Source organism: Jaculus jaculus, chromosome 1 (assembly GCF_020740685.1).
Source record: "Jaculus jaculus isolate mJacJac1 chromosome 1, mJacJac1.mat.Y.cur, whole genome shotgun sequence".
In the NCBI taxonomy this organism is placed as follows: Eukaryota; Metazoa; Chordata; class Mammalia; order Rodentia; family Dipodidae; genus Jaculus; species Jaculus jaculus.
The window spans coordinates 69,872,493-69,898,149 of record NC_059102.1 but is presented as its reverse complement, the minus strand read 5'-3'; the positions used below and the strand labels follow the sequence as shown (position 1 = coordinate 69,898,149).

General features: G+C 39.5%; 1 protein-coding gene across 1 annotated transcript; it reads right to left on the bottom strand.

The window, feature by feature from the left end:
- Positions 1 to 24,556: 24,556 nt before the first annotated feature.
- On the bottom strand, positions 24,557 to 25,298 carry LOC101605582 (baculoviral IAP repeat-containing protein 5). The gene has a single exon (XM_045135314.1). It carries the CDS (start codon positions 25,264 to 25,266, stop codon positions 24,838 to 24,840), a length of 429 nt encoding a protein of 142 aa, XP_044991249.1. The 5' UTR covers positions 25,267 to 25,298; the 3' UTR covers positions 24,557 to 24,837.
- Positions 25,299 to 25,657: the final 359 nt, after the last annotated feature.

Here is a 25,657-nt window from a genome sequence, read left to right as displayed (position 1 = left end):
ATGGGACACAGTTTGTTGAATCACCAAGTATACTAATGATACAGGGGCCAGAGGATTTGAGGGCTATTGTTGTTCAAAACATATTCCACTGAAGTGGTTAGTAGTCAAGCCCTGAATGGTGTTTTTGTTTTGTTTTTGTTTTTGTTTTTTGAGGCAAGGTCTCACTCTAGCCCAGGCTGACCTGGAACTCACTATGGAGTCTCAGAGTGGCCTCAAACTCATGGCGATCCTCCTACCTTTGCCTCCTGTAAGCCTTGTACTTCTAAGGAGCCAGTTTCATATATACTTCAAAATCTGAATACATATAATATATATTTCAGTTTCCTGGGGCTTAATTTTCAAAGTACTCCACCTCATCCACCTCATCCTCACTTGAACTGATCATCAAAGGTGAATATTTCTTTTTTTTTTTTTTTTATTTGAGAGCGACAGACACAGAGAGAAAGACAGATAGAGGGAGAGAGAGAATGGGCGCGCCAGGGCTTCCAGCCTCTGCAAACGAACTCCAGACGCGTGCGCCCCCTTGTGCATCTGGCTAACGTGGGACCTGGGGAACCGAGCCTCGAACCGGGGTCCTTAGGCTTCACAGGCAAGCGCTTAACCGCAATGCCATCTCTCCAGCCCAAAGGTGAATATTTCAATGCTAAATGAAAGAGGGAGTAGAATTCTACGTTTAAAGCAAGCTCTGATAAATTTTTGGAAATGTAACTATGTATATACTTTCTGTTCAGTCATTTCTATCAAATTCCTCGTTTCCTGCTGTAGGAATTCAGACACTCCCAATATGAAGTTTGCTTCTCATTAAAGAGTCGAAGGAGTCCCTTAGTAGTTGGTTGACATCTCAAAATATTACAGCAACCTTGTAGTCAAAAATGACCAGGAGAGGTACAACTCAGTAGCTCCTTTCTGGCTTCTCTGTAGAAGTTCTGTATTAGACCAGGGCCACTCTGCTTTCTTTCTCCAACTTTCTACTCCCTTCTGGCAAAATAACCAAGATTTTAAGCCACCAAAACACCAAAACCAATAAGCAAAAACAAACACAATTTGTAGCAGTATTTGTTTGCTTTCTATTGTGGGCTTGTTGGAAAGTGAGGCTAGCAAGAAGGGATACAGATAAGTAAGTTATGTCGGAAGTGAATCTGGATTTCATCTGGCCCAGCTTTGTGAAGTCTGGGCGATTCTTTGCCTTGCTCTCACATACTCACCCCAAGTTTTCTTTGCAAGGCGAAGATTTACATTTGAAATGCTCTTTGAGTGATGTGTAGTCAACCCCAAGATCCAAAGTAGCTTTGATGTTTGCCAGGAAAATGATGGCTTTCTACTACACTAGGCTTTCCACAGAGCTGAACAACTCCAACACCACAGAACCTGAGAGAAAACCCACTGAGAAATTAAATAGAAAGCATTCGCTTTGATAAAACAAAAAAGAATTAGTGTCTTTCCTGAGGGCTCACCTGGAAGATCCTTCAACCCTTCTTCCTTAAGATATATGTAGGCATGAAATTCATTTCTTATTTCAGACACAACATTTATATGTCAATTTCAGGAATATGTAGAGGAGTGCAGCTCACTTTAATATCTTATTGAGCAGTGTGACAAGAATTTGAAAATGTATAAACTAACCATAGGGTGACCTTTCAAAACTGAAATGCAAAGGTGTGGGTGACATTTTCTCATTCAATTACTTATTTTGAAATCTAAATTAAAGCACACACAACACCAAATTAAACGTTTCCTCCCCAGAGAGAATATCCCAATCATTTATAACTAAGCAACTTAAGCATCCAGTAATCAACAAACATTAACATGTAAATAGTTGGTTTTAATAAACCATGAACATTAATATGCACATGGCTGAAACACTCCTGCTGAAATTCTTCATCTGAAACCCAAAATACCAAATGAGGACTTCAGAGAAATAAAACTGTTAAATTTGGTTCTGAGAACATTCATGTGAGTTTGCATAAATCCTCTTTATTTTCTAGTGGAATTTTTGAAGATTTTTTTTCTCCCCGTGGTAGGAGACTTATGAAACTGAAATGTCAAGTGAGGGTTGCTTTATATCATGTTCTGTCAATCAGAGAAAGGGAGGCTTTCTGCATCTGTTGCTAGTATATTGGCACTTTCTGAAGAGTGTTTCGGTGGGAGCAAGAATAAATAAAGATCCTTCAGGCACTTTCTCATTTATGGACGAGGAATCAAAGCAGTCTGAAACTTCATTTTCAGCCTGATACCCTGAAGATTGTTGGCTGATAATTCTGGATGGAACAGCTTATCTTGGAGGATTAGGGAGAACATGGCCTTCCTATTACTTCTGGCTTCAGCCTATTCAGCTGGGTAGACTTTGTCACACAGTATCTGGGCCTTTACATATGTCACTAATCTTATCTATATCTTTTCAGCTCCTTCTGTTGGAGCTGCGGTTTCCTGTGCCTAAACCTCCCATTTCTTCATTACACCAGCTGTATAGGCATTAGCCTTCCCTAACAGCCTTTCTGCACTGTGCGGTTCAGTAATGGCAAGTTGTGCAGATGCTCGGCTTTCCTGAGCAGGCTGGGGCAGGATTTTATCCCAAATCTTGAGGCTCTCACATCAATTATATTTAAAAGCTCCCTGTAGTCTCCAAACAAACTCATTTCCCTCCTTTACCAAATCCGCTTAACAAAATGAAATAATCTCCACAATACACTATCTCTGCAGCCATTAAAGATAACATGGATGTCTACCTTCCATACCTCTGCATGTGCCAGGCTGTCACTTCTGTCCATAAGCATGGGGCAGTTGTTCACCCATGAAACAAATATTAAATGTCTAGAGTGTATGTTACAGAGAATTACAGACATGATTTCAAAACAGACTCTGTCTTCAAGATGTCTACAGTTTAGTGGAGGAAATGTGAGCTGGCAAAAAATAACTATGATGCAAGCCTCACATGGTACCTTCCCAAGAAGGCACATCAGTGTGCCGGGACAATTCATCAAGGGTAGACAAGTGAAAGGCAGAAGCAGATGATATTTCAATCAAATGACAAGAATTTTAATAAATGTGATGGAGGCCAGGAGTTCCTCTGCTGGCTTGCCAAGTTACTTTCAGAATGAAGAGTTCAAATCAAAAGCTGCAGAGGACTCAGTGACTGAGGTGGGGAGATTATCTGTGTCAATGCTGCTCCTTTCCCATCAAACATCCATTCTCCATGCCTGTCCAGAGATAGCCTCACATTTATCTGGCACACTTAACCACTAGAGACTATCCATGCCAGCCACCCATGCAGCAGTGTGGAGCATGTATCTGTTCTGCCAATGAGATACCAGTGGAAGCAATTGTTCTTAATGCAGAAGATGGGATTTTCTTCTTCACTTTTACTATTGGTTTATGGAATGGAGAATATGTGGGATCGTTACAGTCAGGTTCTAATTGTTGGCATAAATCACCTGACCAAGAGCAGCTTTTGGGAAAATAGGGTTTATTTGGGCTTACAGACTTGAGGGGAAGCTCCATGATGGCAGGACAAAGGATGGCATGAGCAGATGGTGGACATCACCTTCTGGCCAACATCAGGTGGACAACAGCCACAGAAGATTGTGCCAAACACTGGCAAGGGGACACTGGCTATAATACCCATAAATCTGCTCCCAACAATACACTGCCTCCAGGAGGCATTAATTCCCAAATCTCCATCAGCTGAGAACCTAGCATTCAGAACACCTAAGTTTATGGGGCATCTGGAATCAAACCAGATCCACAGGGGTGGATCTGAATTCAGCAACCACTTGGAACATGAGAGAATGAAGGCCACACCCTGGGGATGGTAGAGGACAAAGTTGGAAAAGCTTAGATTGCTGGCCACAGCGACTCCACAGTAGCCCTGTCCTATTGTTCTTCAGCCTGTTTTTATACAAGAGAAGTTAACCAGGTCTTATTTTAGACTAACCTATTTTAACCAATATAGTTTGCAATATTTTATTCCTGACAAAGTTTCTAGTTTCCTGGTACTGCAGTAAAATGACAGGGAAAATTTTCCACAAAATATTTATTGAGTTCTTAAAATGTTCAGGACATTTTTCTAGGAAAAATACATCCCTCAAAGTTATGAGGCCCAAACCACCATTATAAAACTTAGATGAGCTTGCTGGTTTCAAACACACTCACTGATATATAATTGTAAATAGTCGTTAAACATGACTACAATGAAGGAATATGTCATAAAACCAGAGGAGTTCAGACAGTAACCACTTAAAGCTGGGAAAGAGTTTCCAGACAAAGAGCGAGCAATCAAATTTGAATTTCAGTTTAAGGAAATGAACAATTTTTGGCTTAACTATATCGCAAATGTATAATACATACTTTTATTTAAAAATTAGCTGTTATTTATTTGAAATTCCAAATTTACATTCTAATTCAGACATAAATTTTCCTGAATTTTGTGTGGGATATACTTTATCACAAAGTATTTATTGATTTTCTGAACTTTAGATTAAATAAGGCACCTGTATTTTATTTGCTAACTTTTCCCAGCCCTTCACAATAAGCTTCTGGGATCTCCCAAAGAGGTTGTACTCAAACCAAGCAGTGAGTGGAACCACAAGGAAGGCAGGGATGGGCCTTCTTCCCAAAGCAGACTGCCAGATACACATAATATTTTCTAATAGTGCTCATTGTACTCAATGAAAAGAAAGACATGTAAAGTAATATTATACTGAACACAATGCAGAATGCAAAAGTTGCATAAATTATGAATTTTAAGGTATAGCAGAAGTGCTCAATCTCAAGGACTTGGCATCTTGAGCTAGACAGTTCTTTGTGGCTGGAGCTGTCTATGCATGGTATGATGTTAAATCCCACCCATCACCTGTATGGCCTTCTAATTGTTAGAAACAAAAATGTTTCAACACTGCTGAATGCTCTGTGCAGGTAAGAGGGACAAAATCACATGTGTCCTAAGGCATAAAATATAAAAAATAGTGTTTATGATTATAATGGACCATAGGTATTCATCATCCAGATTCCTTTATAGACAAATGACTTAAAGAGGAGGGCATTTTCTTATGATGACAATAATAAAATCTTAATGACAACTGAAACAAGGATATTACCTTTTATTTCTTATTTATTAGTTTTAATTCAATTTTTCATGCTGTAAACTCCTTGAGGCAAGCACTATTTATCTCTAAAACACATATACCTATACAAGGCATATAAACCATGAATGTGGACTGAATTCTGAAACAAAAGTTTCAAGTTATGTTCTGAGAATCCCAGGGATAATGAATAAGACAGTAGTGGTAAAATGGTAGGAAGGTTGGAATGAGAGAGCCTTTAAGGTGATCTCAGGTAAACTGCTAGGTAAGGAAGCAATATAAGCAATGTATAAAATCGAGTCTAAAGAGAGTGACTTCAACCAGCATGCAATCCTGCAAATGGTTTCCTCACAGGGGTTAATGCCAGCTTCCTTTATTCTACTAATGAAACCAGTGGCCCTCTCCCTACTCAGTCAGAAGCAGCATTCCCTGGAAGCTCTGTGCCACTGTGCTTGCCCCAGCCCTCAATTACTGCTGTCTAGAGCCTCTGTAATCCGCTGCTCACTCTGCTCTCTTGGCAACACAAGCCCCTAAAATGAAGATACCTCTCTAGACTAGCTCAGCACTTCGCTCAAGCAAACTGCTAAAGCTTCCTTCAGGGCTGCAGAGCTAATTCTGCTAGAGAGAAGGGAGCTCAGGAGAAGGGTGACACTTTTAAGAACTATGAAGATTGAGGCTGAAGTAGACTGAATGTCGTCAATATAAGATTGAGTATGGATCTTTAAAATTTTTGGGGTGTGTGTGTATAGGCACAGCAGGGCCCCTTGCTACTACAAACCAATGCCAGATGCTTTTGCCACCTTTTGTGTTTGGCTTACATGGGTGGCTTGGGAATTGAGCCTGGGCCAGCAAGCTTTGCAAGCAAACACCTTTAATCATAGGGCCATCTTTCCATGCCCCCTGAGTGTGCTTTTATGCATCGGATGATGAATGCCTATGGTGAGTGCTATTGCCATAAACATCATGTGCATCATGGATGGGTGTCATCAAGCTCAGATACAATATCATGACTGTCAACAGTTCCTTCAGCTCAAATGATTCCTCACGCTTTGGAGCTTCTTTCCCAAACCCATTCCTTCAATGTCTCTTCTTTCTGTCCATATTTACTTTCAGCCCATTCTTTGCTGTCTCCCTCTCCCCCTTTTCCTTTCCATTGTTACCTCCTTCCTACCCCAGGATCAAAGAATGGATGTTCTTGTGGGTATGGACATTCCAAGGCCTTCAAGCCCTTCTTGCTGTCTGGAGTCCTTCAATAGCTGTGGCCTGAGGGCTTGTCTTAGGAAATTCAAGTAAACTTCCAAAGAACCACAACTCCTTGTATGTCAGACCAACAGGAGGCACTGATCACAATTGATCTCAACACAGCTCCACAGCAACCAGTCCTATGCAACATAATTAGTTTTCTAGAGAGAACACCTTTGTCATCCCTCTTTGAGCATGTGGCAAATGGAAAGGAAAAGGGATTGTGGAAGAAATAAAAAAATATCAACGGGGTATAGAGCAAGGACCCTGGGCTTAAGAGGGCAAAAAGAAAAGGAAAACTACATAGGAGGCAGACCTCAGAAACTGGTCTGTAAATGAGCATGTAACAGTTTAATTTTTGTTATTGTTGTTGTTGTTTATGAGAGAGAGAGAGAGAGAGAGAGAGAGAGAGAGAGGGAGAGAAAGAGAGAGAGAGAGAGGAGAGAGGAAGAGAAAGAAAATAGGCATACAAGGGCTTTCCTTCCTGCCATTGCAAATGAACTCCAAATTCATGTACCACTTTATACATCTAACTTTATGTGGGTGGTAGGGAGTCAAGCCATGACTGTCAGGTGCTGCAAGCAAGTGACTAATTGCTGAGCAATTTCTCCAGCCCCAGCATGTAACTCCCTTTCTAAGAAATTAGGTAGAAACTTAGAATAGACACATCATGTGTTGGTACCATCAGTTCCCTCCTCTGTGGCCCCATTTCACTGAGGGTCTCTCTTCAGTGGGATTGATAGTATTCACCATGGACTTGTGGGTTATGAGATGTGAGAGCAGAACTTAGTCATTATAGAGGGGGCAATGCCTCAGAATTTTCCCTCTCACTTTGAGGCTCTTACAATCTTTCTGCCCCCTCTTCCACAAAATTCCCTGAGCCATGTTGGTTGTGGTTGAAGTCCACTTTAGTGTTGAGATCTCAGAAACTTCTGGATCTCTGCTTTGGTACGTTTTTTTGTGTATCCTCAGTGTCTGTCTCCATCGCCCTGGCACTGGTTGTCAGGCTCACCATTGAAGAAGCACTCTTGCTCATATTCCTCTGTGGTCTCACCTGGGCCCTGGTTTATGTTGATGGTTGTAACCTCTCTTTTGGCCAAAGGCTAGTTGGAACTTCTCATTGGAGTCCATGATCTTGGTCTGCATAGGATCCTAACTGGATTCTCCATTCTAGCTATGGGTTCCTTTCCACTGAGCTGATCTCATAGCCAGAGAGCCACTGGTTACTCACCTAGACAGGGTGCCATTATTACACAATTGTGTACATCTTGTGAGACTAGTTGGTTTGTATAGCAGTGTCCCTTGTTAGCACACAAGGTTGCCAAATAACTCATGTAGCACTTTTAAGCACTATACAGGCAGGCTATATGGGAACTGTTTTTTTCTTCCAGACACCATCCAGGGCTCTCAGTTTTCTGTGTTGGCAGCATGGGGTGTCTTCAGAAATAATGTCTTACCTTTTACCTCAGGTGGGTAATCAAGTGCCTTGATGGGGGCCTGTCTTGTTTTGGGGACTTCATAGGTCTCTCTGGTCAACAGCTCAATGTGGGTTGTAATTGATTTCTGGTACTTGGAGTTACAAGCAGAGCCAAATGTTTTAGGGTTAAGGCTTCATCCCAGTTTCACCAGGCCTATTTATTTATTTATTTGCAAGTAGAGAGAGATAGAAGACAGACAGGCAGAGAGAATGGGTGAACCAAGGCCTCTAAATACTGCAAACAAACTCCAGACATGTATGCCACCTTTTGTATCTGGCTTTACACAGGTACTGAGGAATTGAACCTGGGTCTTTAGGCTTTTTAGGCAAGCATCTTAACTGCTGGGCCATTCTCCAGTGCTCCAGGGCCCTTCTTACCAAATGATCCTTACATATTCCTGTTGAGAGTTATATCTTCTAGCCTGCTGTCCAGGAGAAAGGTTTTTATGGTACCAATTCATTTTGCAACCATACCCCCTGCCCTCCAATTCCCCTTCTCTCAAACACGTCCATCCCTCTTATCTGACCCTCGAGTTGCTTGTTAGGTTTGTCTAGTTGTGTGCACACAAATGGTGAAGTTAAAAGAATTCTTGAGGAGATTCCAAGTGCTGGAACTTGAATGCTGAGCCCAATCACAATGTCATATGCGTGCTCTCACAAAGAGTAAATGGATGATTCTCTTAGAGCTCCATCTGTTAAAGATCTCAGTGTCAGGTGGTATGGGCATAGGCAGATAGGAAGGAGAAGATTCATGTGGGTCTCCATCTTGTTCATATCACAATGACGTGTGGGTTCATGCTGGGTGGACTTGAGGTCATCCCACAGGGGCAGGATTTGAACTGTGGTTGAGCACCAATATTCCCTTTAGCAATCTTACCACCTCCCTCCCACAGTGGATGCAACCCATGATCTCCCATTTGCATGAGGATACAAGTGTAAATTTGTGGACAGCTGCAACTGAATTGAGACCACCTCACCTATAACATCCATTGAAGCAGTACCAAGTAACTCCAAGACTGAACTCCAAGTACCACAAAGTGAATCAAAGACCAGTGGATGCACAGAAACATCAATCACTGTGCCATGAACTCACTTATCACTGGTGTGCCCCAAAGACCTGATCAACATACCATTGCCAGTTGGGTATCAATATAATGTAAAAACTGAGATGACAAAAAGGATTTAAAGTAAAAGCCTGCTGTACAGCTAAGGAACTGTCAGCTGAGTCAAGAGAAAACCAACAGAAAGAAAGAAAATGTTTGTCATCTATATATCTGACAGAGGATTAAGAGGGTTAATATCTACACTATATAAATAACTAAAACATAAAGCCTGAACTCTCTAATCAAAAAATGGGCCATGGGAATGGCGACAGAGTTCTCAAAGGAAGAAGTATAAATGGCCTATTACTATATTTTAAAATGTTCAACATCTTTAGTCATCAGGGAAATGCAGATTAAAACTACTTTGAGATTTTATCTCATTCCTGTCAGAATGGCTATCATTAGAATATTAAATGACATCAATTACTACCAAAAGTGTGGGGAAAAAGCAACTTTATTCAATATTAGTATGAATGTAAATTCATGCACCTACTATGAAAACCAGTGTGAAAGTTTTCTCAAAAAGTTGAAAATGGTTCTACCTCATGACCTAGAGCCTAAGGATTCTATACTTTACTATAGAGTTTATTCACAATAGCTAGGAAATGGAATCAGCCTACATGCCTATTAACTGATGAACAGATAATAAAGATGTGCTTCATATATGCAATGGAGTGCATTCATCCATAAAGAATAGTGAAATTCTCAGAAAAATGGATGGAATTGGAAAATATTATTCTTAATGAAGTAACCTAGGTAAAGAAAGACAAATGCCACATGTTCTCTTTTTGCATGTGGATCCTAGTATTGAATCTGTAGGTTTGTATGCAAGTTGAAGCCAGAGTCAGTTGTAGAGATCAAGAAGCTAGAAAGGGGCCACGAAGGGGAAGAACTTAAAGAGAAGGGTTAGTAGATATGAAAGTAGCAAGATAGAATTCTGGGGTCAGAAAAAGCCCAGTGGGGTCAGGTGATTGGGATGGAAGAGAAGAGGGGCAGAGTGATGTCTAACCAAATCTAAAAATGATATGAATAAGCCATATAGAAACCCAATTCTTTGTTAAATAGTTAAAAAATATAATTCAAACCATAGGTTGTTTTAGGAAAATCCCATGTCACGGATCAGAGACTTCCCAGTGAGTTACTTGTCAAGCAATCTCATGAGACTCCCAAAGCATTACAGGCTATTGGCAATGCTCTTGGTTCCTCACCATAAGTAGAATGTATGGCCATATTGCTGAAGATACCATAAGTATCTATTGCTAGACAATGAGAAATTAAGCTAGTAGTGATCTAGAAGCCTCCTTGTTGGCTAGCTACCATAGTGCTGCAAAGAGCTAAGCAGACTCTTGGGGGAGAAAAGTTAAACAGCAGTGAGACCTGTGAGCTATACAATCAAACTACTGGGCAAGATATGCCCACTGGTGCAATAGTGGCATGAGTGTTATGGGAGTAATCAACTGCTGTTTGATTGGATTTGGTGACTGTTCTATGGGAGGAAATTCATATATGGTACTGAAAACCTAGTCAAAAACCCGTGGCTTAGAAGGTCATAGGTCCCAGGGTAGAAACTACTACTGTTGTTTGTCTAAGTTGATATGTTATACCCATCAAATTGCCCTGTATATACTTATGTTTATGCTCACATAGTAGTGCTACTCTTTCATTTTTGGTCAGAGAAGCTACTGTTTGCAGATGGTGGTGACTACTGGGAGATTCAAAACTCATCAAAGTACTGAGAAAATTCAATAGTTAAATGGTCAGCTTTCATTGAGGTGTCTCAGTTACCTCTGACAAGGGCCATGGAACATTATAGAAGAGGTCTTGGAAAGACTGTGAGAAACAGAGGATGGTGAATTTTTCAATGTTGTATTCAGGATATGAGGTAGCCATTGTGCTCATGACCTCACAGTGGTGGTCATTAACTATACTATATTGTTTGATGTCTAATGAGGACCAAAACAAAAAAGGGACATCAAGATGGTAGAGGGACTGATTGGAAGGAGGATGGAGTTCAGTGGAAGGGACATAGGGGAGGGAAGACAAAAATGGATAATGGGAGGGAATTATTATAAAATATATTATATACATGTATGAACTCTATTAATATAAAGTCACAAATGAATTTTGGGCTGAAGAGATTGCTTAGTGTTAAGGCGCTTGCCTGCAAAGCCAAAGAATGCATGTTCAAATCTCCAGGTGCCACATAAGTCAGATGCACAGTGGCATAAGTGCATAAGTGCAGAGGCTGAAATCCCCGGCATGCCCATTCTCTGTCTCTCAAAAAATAAAAAACTTACAAATATTTTAAAAATATCTTTTAACCACTAAAATAAAAATCTAAAGAAGAATGTTTTATGCACTTGAAATTTAAATGTTAGTGTCCATAAATAAAGTTTTATTGGAGTTTAGCGATACACATTTATTTATGGATTGCCAAAGGCTGTTTGCGTGCAGAGTTGAACATTTGAGAATCAACAGAAGGGCCACAGACCTGTATTATTTACCCTCTGGTACTTTATAGAAAAATTTTTCTTACATCTGAACCATCTGAATCTCCGTCATAGCCAATGTGATCTCAAATGTATGACATTCTCTCTTTCCTCCACATTCTTGACCATGTGATTTCTTCCACTGTAATTGGCTGTCATGGTTTGGATGTGAAATCCTCCGTAGGTTCACATATTAAAACCTAGGTCCCTAGCTGCTAGGAGGTTTTGCAAGCTTTAGAAGGTGAGGCATAACTGGGGGAAGTAAGTCACTGGGAGTAGGCCCTTGAAAATATTTTGTCCCTGGCCCTTTTTGGGCAGAGGCAGTGGCTGCTGCTGCTGCTGCTGCTGCTGCTGCTTCTCCTCCTCCTCCTCCTCCTCCTTCTTCTTCTTCTTCATTTTCTTCCTCCTCTTCCTCCTCCTCTTCTTCCTTTTCTTCTTCTTCTTCCTCCTCTTCTTCTTTTTCTTCTTCTTCTTCATCTTCCTCGTCCTCCTCCTCCTCTTCTTCTTCCTATCTGCCATGAGTAACAGCTCTCCTGTGACACATGATACTTCTGCCATGCTGTATTTCCTGAGCACACAGAGCCAAGTGAGCATGGGCTGACCCTATAAGAAGTATGACCCTATGAAACTAGTTTTCTCTCAGGCATTTTGTCATAGGAACAAGACAAGTAACTAATATATGGACCTTCCTTTAATCTCAGAATCACCTTTGTTGTAAATTCTATTGAATTTATAAATTGAAAAGGTTAGTGCATTTGATCATTACAAATAAATTCTGAGAGATGATGATGGTGGTGGTGGTGGTTTTATAAAGAGGAAAGTAATGTCAAGATGCAGCCTTTTATCAAGGACTTTGATTTTGGTCAAATATGCTAAACTTCACTCAGTAGCTGAATGACTTTGAACAAATCTCTTTTCTGAGACTTGGATCATGAACCATATCTGTCAAATGTGAATATCTATAAACATGTATACATACATACATACATACGTGTGTGTATATATAGTGCTAAGGATTGAATCCAGGGCTTTACATGTTCTAAGCAAGCACTGTACCACTGATATATATCTCTAGCATTGGATATAATTCTTGATACATTCTGTGTTAAACTATTAAGTGGCTGGCACAAGGTTCTAGAATGAACTAAAGCTAGATATGGAATCCAACTGATAATCTCAATGTGTGTGTAAATTCAGTTAACTCAGAGAAACACAGCAAAAGAACAACAAAAACCTATTGAAAAATGGTTAGAAAATAACTTAAGATGTCCAATTTTTGGACTGGAAGTGGTAAAGCAGTTAGGAAGATACTTGTTTCAAAAATAGTGTCTTACAAACAGGAAGAAAAACAGGAAAATGAAAGGAGAAAAATAATTTGAAACAAGCTTCAGATGAGCCACCCAGACATTTTAAGTCACCATTAGTTTTCTGTTAGTAGGTTTCAATATGGTATGCATGTAAGACTCTCTAAAGCTTCCAATATTCCTCCTTACGTGATTATTTTAGTTAAAAATATAATAAAATGCTTGAAAGAGGAGCTGACACTTTCACTGAATTCCTTGGCTCCAAACTTATTTTTTTTTCTTGCCCAAATTCCCTCTTTGTCAGCCCCTGGCTCTCTTCTAACTCCCACAGCATATTTTGAAATTGCATATTTCAATCACCTGTATGTGCTAACTGAAGCTGAGTAATGAGTATCTGGAAGGTTTGCACAAGGTTATTAAAAGTTTCTTAATCTGCCACCAACTTCTCTTTTAATATTGTTTGTAGATTTCCTAAAGCACAGGAATAAATTCCCTTGACCCTCTTACTCATTAACTTGGAGAGGATGGCAGAAAATCAAAAGTACAAGGCTGTTAGGGTATTTGGTGCCTTTTAATAACCTGACTATAGCAGGGAGGAGATAAGGCTATCACTGGTATTGATCAAAAAGCCATGAGAAGACAACTACAGCCACAGACACAGTGTTATGCAAATAGTGACCTAAACCCCCGCTTCTCACTTCATTTTACAGATAGTATCTATTAATTGGGACATTTTAATAAGCAACAAAATAGAGAAAAAGACAGCTTTAAAGTGTCTTTATAATAAAGAGACTTTATGTTGACAATCTAATGGTGGTGATCAGGGACTGACCATTATGTGGTTTGTGTCACACATGGAGTTTGTCAATGGAATGTTTATAATTACATGAAGAAAACAGAAAGATAATTGTGTAAAGAATAGCCTGTCTCTCAATTTTATCATGTGTGAACTGTAAGTAGTTCAACAGGATTTTCAATTTCCTTAGGAGCCAATTTCCTCATTTCTAAACTGAAAATAACAAAAATAAAAAGATCATACCATTTTCCATGAACTCCTACATTGAATTAAATAATTAATCCTTGTGATGAAGGTGAGCTGTTTTTTTTTTTTTTTTTCCATCTTATTACTAAATGAAACCCAGGGTTTAGCCATTATGCCCAATGATGCACAGGTAGAAAGAGCTGATATCCAGGTAGATTACCCTAGCCTGTAACCCAGGGCCCAGGCAAGGGACCATGAACTATTTAAGGTGGACTTTCACATCTGAAATTTGCCAAGTTGCCGACCCCTTTCAGAAATTCCCAGGATCGGGCCTCAAGTGAGAAAAAATGGGATGACTTACAAAGTGTGTTCTGAACACATTCATGTCTGAATCAGGGAGAGAAGGAAGGCCTTTGTGTTCCTTTAGATGTGTAACAGAAAACAAGCAGAATATATCCTTCCAATTTGTTTAGTTTTCAAATTGCTTCAGCACAACTTGCAGTAAAAACGGCTTGCAGGTCAGCACCTGCAGCGAGCCAGACGAACAGGCAGGCCTAAGCTCCCTGCTTATGGAAGATGCCCTCAGAAGATAATCAGGTGATGTTCCACAGTAGTGAAGGAAAATAAATACATGTAGAAGCGGGCAGTTTGAATATGACTGCGAGGCAGGCAGGTATCTACAATCTGCTGCTGTCATTTCCTGCCCTTGCTTTCATTAGAATTGTGAGGAGTGGTTGAAACTTATTACTTCTTTTTACTTTTATTTTATTTTTTTATTTTTGCCTTCTTTCCTCTGGAATTACTCTTTCTTTTCCCTAAAGGGCAGTTTATTGCCAAGGAACCTAATTTTCCTTGAATCAGGGAGGCCTTTCATGGCTTTCTAAGGACACTCCTGCATATTCACAAAACACTGTGGCTTCTCACGTGTCCATCTGGGTGTCAGCAGGGCAATTGGACTCAGCTAAAAGGTTAAACAGGCCACCAAGAGCTCAGCTTTAAGCATTTTGTTTCTTAGTCACACCAAATCCATTGGTTGCTGCCTGCCCCAGAGCACAGATAATGGCCATGGTGTGAATGCTTGCCAAGCTCAAACACTGCCCTGTGAAGAAGGAAAGAATAACTTTCTGGAGCCTGTGCTACTGAGATTTTTCATCAGTTTTTTCAACTAAAGTTTGGATTTAGTAGCAAATTAGTGACTGCTTAGACCTTGTGGGTGTAGAGCCAGTATAATGCACATAGGCTCTCAGTGGTTGCTACTTACACTACAGTACAGCATCTTCTGTTTGCAGCAGCACAAACTGAGGCTTGGAGAGTAAGTGACTGAAGAAGGTGATGGAAGGTCTCTCTCAGTCACTGGATTTGCATCTCTTATGTGGGATTCACATCTTCTCTGTCTTTCATCTGAAAAATTTTCAACTTAAAAGTTATTCCCTATGGTGTCTATGATGAATGAATATCTGAGGAAAGTGCTGAGTATTGATTCACATCATTTGACTGCTATGGAAACTTGCTGCAAAGAGTTACCACTGAGTGCTCTTGAGAAGTGACGGAGAATACTGAAAGCCACAGAGCGTGGAGTTTCATCTGATGCTTGGTTCTGTCACTTTCTGTTAGATTCATGACCTACGAAAGTCTACACTACAAGTGAGGGAAGGATCAAATGAGATAATAAAACAAGTACTCAGCATAATATAGTCTGTTCTCTGTAGCTTCAGGATTTACATTTGTGGCTTCAACTAAACTTGGATTAAAAATATAAAAAATTGTATTGAACATACATAGGCTTTTCTTCTGGTCATTATTCTGTAAATGACATAGCAACTACTTAGCAGAGTGTTTAGCAGGTATTAGGTGTTACCAGTAATCTAGAGATGATTTAAAGCGTGTGGGAAGATGTTACTTTTCTTGTTGCTATGAGTAAGCAATGTAAGGATGGAAGGGTTTATCTCAGCTCACAGTGCAAGGTTACAGTCCATGATGACAGGGAAGGCATGGTGGCAGGAGCCATGGAAGCCAGAAGTCAGGAAGTAGAAAGTGATGACTGCTAGTGCTCAACTAGCTTTCTCCTTTTTATGTAGTTCAGGCATGCACCACCATGTGCATCTGGCTTACGCGGGTACTGGGGAATCAAACCTGGGCCCTTAGTCTTTGCAGGCAAGTACCTGAACTGCTAAGCCATCTCTCCAGCCCCGAAGCCATTCTCTATATCTCTTAGCTTTCAAAAATTCTGTCTGTTGGTTTCTACTTTTTGTATACTGTTTTTGAGAGCTCAAGTTAGCCTACAAACCCCCAAATCACATAGAAATAACAATTGGCCCTTACCAGTGTGTTCACGAAACATAATCCTAGTATGAGATTGGCTCTATGGCTTGTTCCTAGCGCTGATCAATGAACTGAGGCCCAGGAAAGTTGACGAATCCATGGGCAGGATCTCTGACTCATGTCTTTCCCTATACTCAAGTATGGAGTTGGGTCACATTTACCCAGAGCATAAAAAATATGATTTCACAGATGAAAATGACATATGTTTACTCTTGTCTCCAAGCTGAGAGCAGGTATACTACTTGATATATCCCAAATGAATATTATGCACATGCTGCTTCCATTCAGGATCATTCCTACATTTTAAAATAAATGAATGTCTCAGTTTATCTGTTTCTATGGATCTTCATCTTCGTAATTGTCAGACCTTCAGCATTCACTGCCATAACTATCACTATTCCAACTGTTCATTATCAATGATGGTAAGAAGGAAGATAGGTAGTTGGTTAGCAAACCCAACTGGCTATTGAACTTTCTTAATATCTCATGTTTATTCATTTTAATTATAATTTTGAAGTATTAGTAAACCTCAAAAACAAGCAATCTTTCCTGACCCTATTTAAATAAATACAGAGAAAGTCACTACATAAGATAAAGGAGGTTAAGATGTCTTCTTAATAAGATTTAGAGGGTACAGACATATGGATGGTTGCCACTCTTCTGAACTGAATATATACCCTCAAACTGCATATCTTCTCTGTGGGTAGCAGATCCTGCCCCTGACTTGTTTCCTGGTTCCAGCTATAGGTTCCTTTCCCCTCAGTGGATCTGTTAGCCAATCTAAGAGCAGTTGGTAATCCCCCATGGCTGTGTGCCACTATTACACTTGGGTGAGCATCACGTCAGGTTGTTTGGTGCTAAGTAGCTAGCTTAGACCTCCAGTTTCTTGGACAGATGTTGGTCATTTTTCCCAGTTGCTCATCTAGCACCTTCTGGCACTAGACAAGCTAACTGTCTGGGGATTGGCTCTTTTCCACATTCCATCCAGGTCTCTCCACGGTCCAGACTGACAGCATATGGTGTCTTTGGCAGTAGGGTCTTCCCATTAACCTTTGGTGGGTCATCAAGTGCTCTTACAGAAGTCTGTCTTCTTTACACAAGAAATATTTGTTGAGAGCATGCTGATCCTTTCATATCTCTTGGGGCTTTAGCAGATGGAAAGAAGGAAGAGAATGAGGGAGGGAGAAAATAACACTTTTTTTTTCTTCCACTGATATGAGATATTTAAAATAGTCAAACTTACAGATGATTATAGAATAGGAGTTGTCAGGAAATGGGGAGAGAGGTACAGAGAATTACTCAGTGGGTGTAAAGTAGGAATACATGATAAAGATATTCTAGAGACCTGTTGAACAACATAGTGCCTGTAGTTATAATATGATGATGCCTATTTAAATTTTTTTTTGAATGAGCGAATCTCATGTTTATTGTCCTTACTACCAAAAATTTTTTAAATGGGATACAAGGGCACTTTTAGAGGTGAAGACTACGTTTAATACCTTGGCTATGTGGATAATGGGTGCCATTATGGGTGTATAACTATTTCTAAACTTGTCAAATTTGTATATTCAAGTTTTTGTATATATTATACCTTAATAAAACCAAAAAATAAGTGATAATAAGTAGGATTTGGGGGAAAATAAGTGAATATAATAGCTAAGGTAAGTCATATAGACAAGTACATCACAAACTCAATGTTGAAAACAAGAAATTAAATTCATAACATTATTCAGAAAACATTCTAGCCACAGTCAAAATTACTACCTGAACAAGAACTAAACTGCATTGCTTAAAAATCACTACTATACTGATATGACATTGTGTTTAAGAATTGAATGGCTCTCAACAGAAATGCTTGAGCTACTATTTCTGGACTCACAGTTTGAAATCTCAAAGGTTTTTGTCTATACATCTCACAAATATTACATGTGTGTTCTAAATACATAAAGTTGTCACTGAATTTCCATTTGGTTATTATTGGGTCTGCCACAATTTCCCCCTCACCTTTATTTATATGGACTTTAAATCAAGTCTCAAAGAATTTCACAAAATCATGTTGACTAAACCCCAACAAAACAAGTATCATGAAAGTCTAGAATAAAAGAGATACCTATAATCCTACCTGTCAATAATATATATATTTAAGTCAAAAAATTACTATAAAGCTTGCTGCTTCTAGTAACTTCTAAAGAGTTTGGAAGCCCAGCAAGAGGGAAGACCTTTGTTCTTCTACAGAAAAATATTGGTGTTATTTTGAGTCTTACTCCCTGAGGGAAAATGAATACCTATAACCTTCATTACCTTTTCTTTTTCCTCTTACCCTCCTCAGTAACCATCTTTTCTCTATTCCTACTCACTTGTTGGAATAGGTGTGGTGCATCTGGTGAGACATTCACTTTTCAAAGTGATTTTCTATTAATTCAGCTTCTGGGAGCCCAGGAAAGTATATTAAGTTCTTTATTTCATATATGAAGATAAAAGGGCTTGAGTTCCTAAGGTCTGCTTCTCTGATCATTCCTTGAAATGGCTCAAGGTCCAGCCATCCATACTGAAAATCCACAGTAGAAATTGGTCACTCAGGGAGGACTCTGCTAATGGATAATGGGTGAAATGCATCTGATTGCAAGATAGTTTGTCAGAAAGAAACATTTTGTGTCATATCAGTATGCACTTAATTATATCTCAATTCTTTCAATATTTACTAAGAAGATACCATGTGTCTTTCATTTTATAGGAATTTAAAAAACAAACCACTATAATCTTCAGCTTTATTGTGGCTAATAGAAAAAAGTCAGTCTGAAACCTAAGTATGTTACTGATAATCAAAAGTAAGAATGTTACTATCTTAGTTTATTTTCTGTTGCTATAATAAAACATGCCCAAGGTCTAGAAACTTAGAAAGATTTTTATTGAATTAAATTTTTGACAAGTGTGGTGGTGCAAGTATTTAATCTCAGCACTCTGGAGGCTGAGGTAGGAAAGTCACTGTGAGTTTGCAGCTAGCCTAGAGCTACAGAGTGAGTTCCAGGTCAGCCTGGGCTATAGTGAGATCCTACCTCAAAAAAATACCAAAAATAAAATAAAATAAAATAAAATGTTTATTGTCATACCATCCAAACCTCCTGGTCATGGCTCAATGTCTGTGATGAAACATGACAGAAATCTGCAAGTGGAAATGGTCACAGGAACAAGAGACTAAGTATGTGGTCTAGCTTTGCTTTATAACAATCTATTTTCTTGAGTACTAACCTACTTTGCAAGACCAACAAAAACTCACTCACGAAAGGATAGCCTGTATGGTCTAATAACCTTATTGTGAATTACCACCTCAACACTGTCACCCTAGACAAAAAGCTTCAAGCACACGAGACTTTGGTGAACATACTCAAGGTAAGCCCAAGCCATGGCACTTACATTAAAGCTCATAAAGCCTTTATATCAATCTCACAGGGCTATAATTAAGAGACTAATAGTATGTGTGCTTAAGATAGTGTGAAAATTATATTTTGGGGCTGGAGAGATGGCTTGGCGGATAAGCGCTTGCCTGTGAAGCCTAAGGACCCCGGTTCGAGGCTCGGTTCCCCAGGTCCCACGTTAGCCAGATGCACAAGGGGGCGCACACATCTGGAGTTCGTTTGCAGAGTCTGGAAGCCCTGGAGCGCCCATTCACTCTCTATCCCTCTATCTGTCTTTCTCTCTGTGTTTGTCGCTCTCAAATAAATAAATAAAATTTTTTAAAAAAACCATATAAAAAAATTATATTTTGACTGAAAATTGGTTTATTTTCTCATTCAAACCACAATCCAAGTACAAAAGGAAATGTTCATAATGTTAAATTAACTCTAGAGTAATATTATATTTTATATAAGAACATCTAATAAATCAGAGAACTAGTTGTAAATTGAAGTTGGCAATATTGATGATATGTATCAAATACCTTAAAATATACAAATTTTCCTTCATTTTAAATTATGAGAATTTATCCTCAGAAAATAATTCTAAATATGGAAAAAGTCCATTAAATTCTTTCTCTGTAAAGAAAAAATTCTTAAAATTTAGTTATCCAACAAGAAGGAAATGGTTGTTATTATTTTTCAAAGTATGCTCTGGAGAACAGCAATATAGGCCTATGATGGAAATGGTTCCATGAGTTATTAAGTCTGAGAAAAGAGTTTCTTGTGTTTTTCTCCTGGACTTCATAGTCTGTAATACTATAGAGGAATATTCTAGAGAAAATATAAAGTGACATCATTAATTTTTTCCAAATAGGTGCTCTCCTATTTACAGAGCTGCTTTTTATTTGTGGTAACATATTAATGGTCAATAGAAATAGTGCCATGATAAATACATGATTATTTATTTGGAAGTATCATACAATAATTAAACTTTACTTTTTTTTTTTTTTTTTTTTTTTCCTGAGGCAGGATCTCATGCTATCCCAAGCTGACTTGGAACTCACTTTGTAGGCCAGGCTGGCCTCCACCTTTTGATGATCCTTCTACCTTAGCCTGTTGAGTGCTGAAGCTAGGCTTAAATTTTACTTTATAAATATAAGAAGTAAGCAATATGTAAGAAAGATGAAATTATAATGTTATATAGAAAACATAGGATAAAAAATGTATGCATGACTCATGTTCTAAGCTACTCAGAAGTGATGCTCACAGAAATGCAACAGTGGCACATAGCCATGGTGGGTAACCAACTGCTCTTGATTTGGCTAATGGATCTACTCAGTGGAATGGAACCCATCGCTGATTCTGGGAAACACATTAGAAACATATCCAAAAAATGAGCCCACTCTCCAATATCAACCTCCAACTAATCTTGGGCTACAAGAGGGCATATACCTATTAAATTCCCTCTAAAATTATAATGGTTATCCCATTTATTCAGTGCTGACTTCACTCTCTGTTGGAGAATGTGCTTCTCTTTTTCAGATGTACGCAGAACCTGAGAGGAGATTCAGCCCATTGCATCTCATCAGGGCCCAGATGAAACCATAGAGTAATTGAGGAAATGAGTAAGAGTGCTGCTTTCTTGGTGAACCTGGTACCAACACAAGGGTAAAGGAGATAGTCACAGAGAAAGCTCAACTCCCACCAAACCAGATATCCAAAAACACAGAGGTTCCCAAGACCTCATCAATGAAGTAGTACCATAATGACCCCAACATGGCTCAGGGTTCAAGGAAATGTGCAGTAGAGGGGTAGAAAGATTGTTAGAGCCTTGTTAGAGCCACATGTTGGGACATTATGCACAGAGACATTCCCTCTTTCCCATAACTGATGACTACTCCCACAATGCATTACCCACAATCCCCAATGAGGAGGTTCCCTCTTGAGTGGGGAGGAAAGGGAGGAGGCTAACTATGGTACCAACATGGGTTTTTACACAGTGAGTATGTACATAAGTAATAAAAAAAGAAAATGTATGCATGTAAATAATTATAACTGGATAGACTGCAAGATAAAAGGAGAGGAACAGAGGCAAAGGTAAGCCAGGCATGGTGAATTATCATTCCACATCTCAGTAAGTATCATAAGTTTTAGGCCAGCCTAGGCTGCAGATGAGACCCTGTCACAAGCAATCAAAATAAAAAGGACATGAAAATAAAAAATATAAAAATAAAAAAATTAAAAAGGACATGCCAACATTTTGTAATGGTAGTCATGGTTAAATTATGGCTTTTATTCTTCTCATTTTCTCTATTTTCCAAAACTTAGTAACATGCTTATAATACCTTAATGATAAATATTTGATTATTGATTTAGAATAAAAGGAAAAGTAGAGCTACAAAATGTCCTTGCCAAGCTTAAAGGATAATTTTGTGATATTGATATATTCTAGGGGTTATAATGATGTCTAGTCTGTATGGATTGTAAATTAGAAGATTAAAAGTTAAATGCCCATGTGGGTATATGATCCATAATTTGCTTCTTCTTGGGGAAAGATGAGCCCATGTCAGCAGATGACTGTCAAGCATGCTGGGCAGGTACAGCAGGGTTGCACAGTGTATGCTCACCTGTAACATTTTCTTCACTCCACCTGAGTTGTGCCTTTGAGTGTAATTCAGTATTTCTCCCCCCACTCTTCTTCCTCCTCTTCTTCATCTATCTCTTTCCCCACCTCTTTTAGAATCAACAAGCATTTGCAACACAAATTCCACATTCCACATTCCTATGAGGATCCAATTGAGTGTGCTCAGCAGCCTTTGTTTCAGCATGGCCCACACTTAGTACTGATAATAGAAAGAGACAGGAACCAAGATGTTTGCTTTTCTGGTGAGAGAAAATAAAACAAGTAGACAATCCAAAGGAAGCCATAGTGAGATCATCAGTAGATAAACATTTCACAAGAGAAATGATAACCACTATTATGAGAAGCAAATGCAGCATCTTTTTCTTGGCCATAGAACTTTAAAACAGTGTCTGAAAACATCCCGTTATCCCTCAGCTAGCAGATACACATCTTCCAATATTTGACAAATACCATCTTGAATCTTTCTGAGTGCAGGTGGTGCTAACCATGCCATGCTGTTACTCTCTTCTCAGTTAAAACTGAATTTCTTTTTCAAATTCCTTCTGCACTGCAAAAGAAACCTTAGCAGATGGATTAGGGTAAAGGAAACAGTACATAATGAATCACATTTGAAATGCCAGTATGCAGATCAATATATAAATGTATGTAGTCCTCCTTGTCTGTGCTCAGTGATCTGAGTACTTTGGAGATTTGAGGTCATGATCCTGCTATATGCTGAGAAAGCTTTCCACTGCAGCTGTGCCTCTTTTTAAAGTGACTTCTTTTCCCAGGCTGCCAACAAGCTAAAAGTGTACCAAGACCTCCTAACCTGAGCCCCCTGCGTACCTGCAGAAGTCAAAGCCATAATTCCATAATTCTCGTCACCTAGAAGCATTATTTTTCCTCTTTCATAGATATTATAGTGGCTGAATTAAAGTGGCTTGACCAAATCCACAAAACTTCTCTGCAGTCTGAAGCCAAACTCCAGAATAGAAATTGCTCAATCAAACTGAATTACACCAATGCACATTGTTAATTGTTTTCACCTAAAAATGTATAGTATTGAATCACAACCCTTTTTCTTTCTCCACTGTAAACTAAATGAATGAGCTAGCATCTTTCTTTTATACAATAGTGTGGAAGGCCCAATTTTGAGGCGTTAAGCACCTATGTTCTAGTGTTCTGACTGGAATTTTTGACATAATGGGCTTAAATGTTAGGTGAGATTTCTATTGACAAACCTGTGTGAGGTCTACCCTTGCATGTTAATGTTCAGAGAACAAACTTGGGAGCAGTTGATAGGTTTGTGTTAGAATTTCACAGTTTTAATGACAACCAATTGAGAATGTTTCTACAACCTACTATTTGCACAATACTTTATTCTTAGTCCAACCAAGGAGGAAAATGTATCTGAGTATGTGCTGGAATGTTTTTTAAATAAGAGGACAAAGGGAGTCCAAACAATTAACAATATTTGGAGATTAGTTCTATTTTTAGGATTTATAATTAAATGAATGTTTTTTTCTTTCCTTTTGCATGGAAATTTTCATAACTGTTCAAATAGTTTTGCATTTTTATAGCAAAGCTTTTTGAAAGTTACAGTATGATTTGTATTAAACTGCAATATCCCAATTTATAAATGAGGAATGATCAGAAATTTGTCAGCTTCTTTCTGTCAAAAGCTTCCAAACAGACAAAAATGCTGTGGCACACACAAGGAAAGCATGTGCTTGGATGGCATGAAGAAACAGTCTTTGTGCTACAGTAGATGCCAGGGTCAGTGGTAAAGCTGAAGGTAATTCTTTTTTTTCTTTGATGCTTTTTATTCACAACCTCCATACATATACACAATGTACCCTGTTCATATTCTGCTCCCACCACTGTCCTTTGCTCCTCCCAGGTACCCCAGCTACTGAACCCCTTCTTTCTAACTAGTCCCTCTTCTATTTTTTTTTTTAATATTTTCATAGTTTATTTCAGATAGAAACAGAATGAAGGCAGACAGAGCAAAAGAGTATAAGAACAGCCGGCCCTCCTGCCACTGCAAACAAACTCCAAATACGTGCGCCACTTTGTGCACCTGACTTTTTATGTGGGTATTGGGGAATTGAACCCAGGCTGTCAGGTTTTCCAAACAAGCACCCTTAACTGCCCAGCCATCTCTACAACCCAATAATAAGTAATCTATTAATTAGCTGGGCATGTAACTTATGCCTATAACCCAAGAACTGAGGAGGATGAAGTAAAATGATCACCTGGAGTTCAAGGCCAGCATGGGACTACAGAGAGCATTTCAGGTTAGCCTGGGCTACAGCGAGACCCTAGCTCCAAAAAAATAAAAATAAGTAAGTTTCTCCAAGACAGCAAGGGCTTTGGCTCACTTTTTGAATGAATTTATTTCATGGCCCTGGTTGGTGAGCCATCAGTGTCTGATGCACAGCACCATGGCTACTGAGCACAGGAAACTGCAGTTGTTCAGAGTGCTAGAAATATGAGGACCAGAAACTCCCTGTCTGGCATTCCCCTCCCCCACCCCAAGTCAGGTCCCATCACAGGGACGCTGCCCTGCTCCCCCTTCCTCTCCTCCTGAGATCAGTCCAGGACTCAGCAGAGAGAAGCCACATAGACAAAGGATGACTGTGACCACAACACCAGCAGCACAGGTTAAGGCCACTTTCAAGCAAGTAATGTTAAATATCCAGTTTCAAAGTATCAGTGTTCTGCTTTCCTATGAGACCGTCGGGGGTCCTGAGCAAGGCTGAAAGCTGGAGAATGTGGTTTGGGTAGGGCATGTCACTCGGACCAGCTTCCCCAGCAAGGGTTCAGTCCAAGGCAGCCAGCTGCTCAATGGTGAAGCGGACTTTCTTGGCAGTTTCTTCAAATTCTTTCTGCTTGCTGTTGGTCTCCTTTGCAATTTTGTTCTTGGCTCTTTCTTTGTCCAGCTTCAAAAATTCGCTGAGGGTTAATTCTTCAAACTGCTTCTTGATAGTGAGAAATGCACACCCAGATGAATGCTTCTTATGTTCCTCTATGGGGTTGTCATCTGGCTCCCAGCCTTCCAGCTCCTTGAAGCAGAAGAAACACTGGGCCAAATCGGGCTCGTTCTCGGTGGGGCAGTGGATGAAGCCAGCCTCGGCCATCCGTTCTGGGGTACAGGCGCAGCCCTCAAGGAACGGCCAGTTTTTGAACGTAGAGATGCGGTGATCTTTGAGGTAGAGCTGCCAGGCCGGGGGCAACGCAGGAGCCCCCATAGCGCCGCCACGGACCCACGCGAACGGTCGCGCGATTCAAATCCCGCGGCGCGGCGCGGAGCCGGGAAAGCCCCGCCCCCCTCTTCTATTTTGATGCCATCATTTTTTTTTGCTTTTATCTTATGCAAGTGTTGTGTAGGTAGTGTCAGCCGCTATGAGTGTTTGGAAGATAGTATTCCAAAGCACTCCTCCTTATTCTTTGGCTCTTACATCCTTTCCACCACCTCTTGTGCTTTTGTTCCTGAGCCTTGGAAATTGTAATAGAATTTTCAGTACTGAGTACTACACTGTTATATCTTCTTGGCATTCAATGGTGACTCATACTGCAGATGGTACAAATAATGAACAAGACTGAAAATATTAGTCAAGATCTTAGAATGCTACTTAAAGA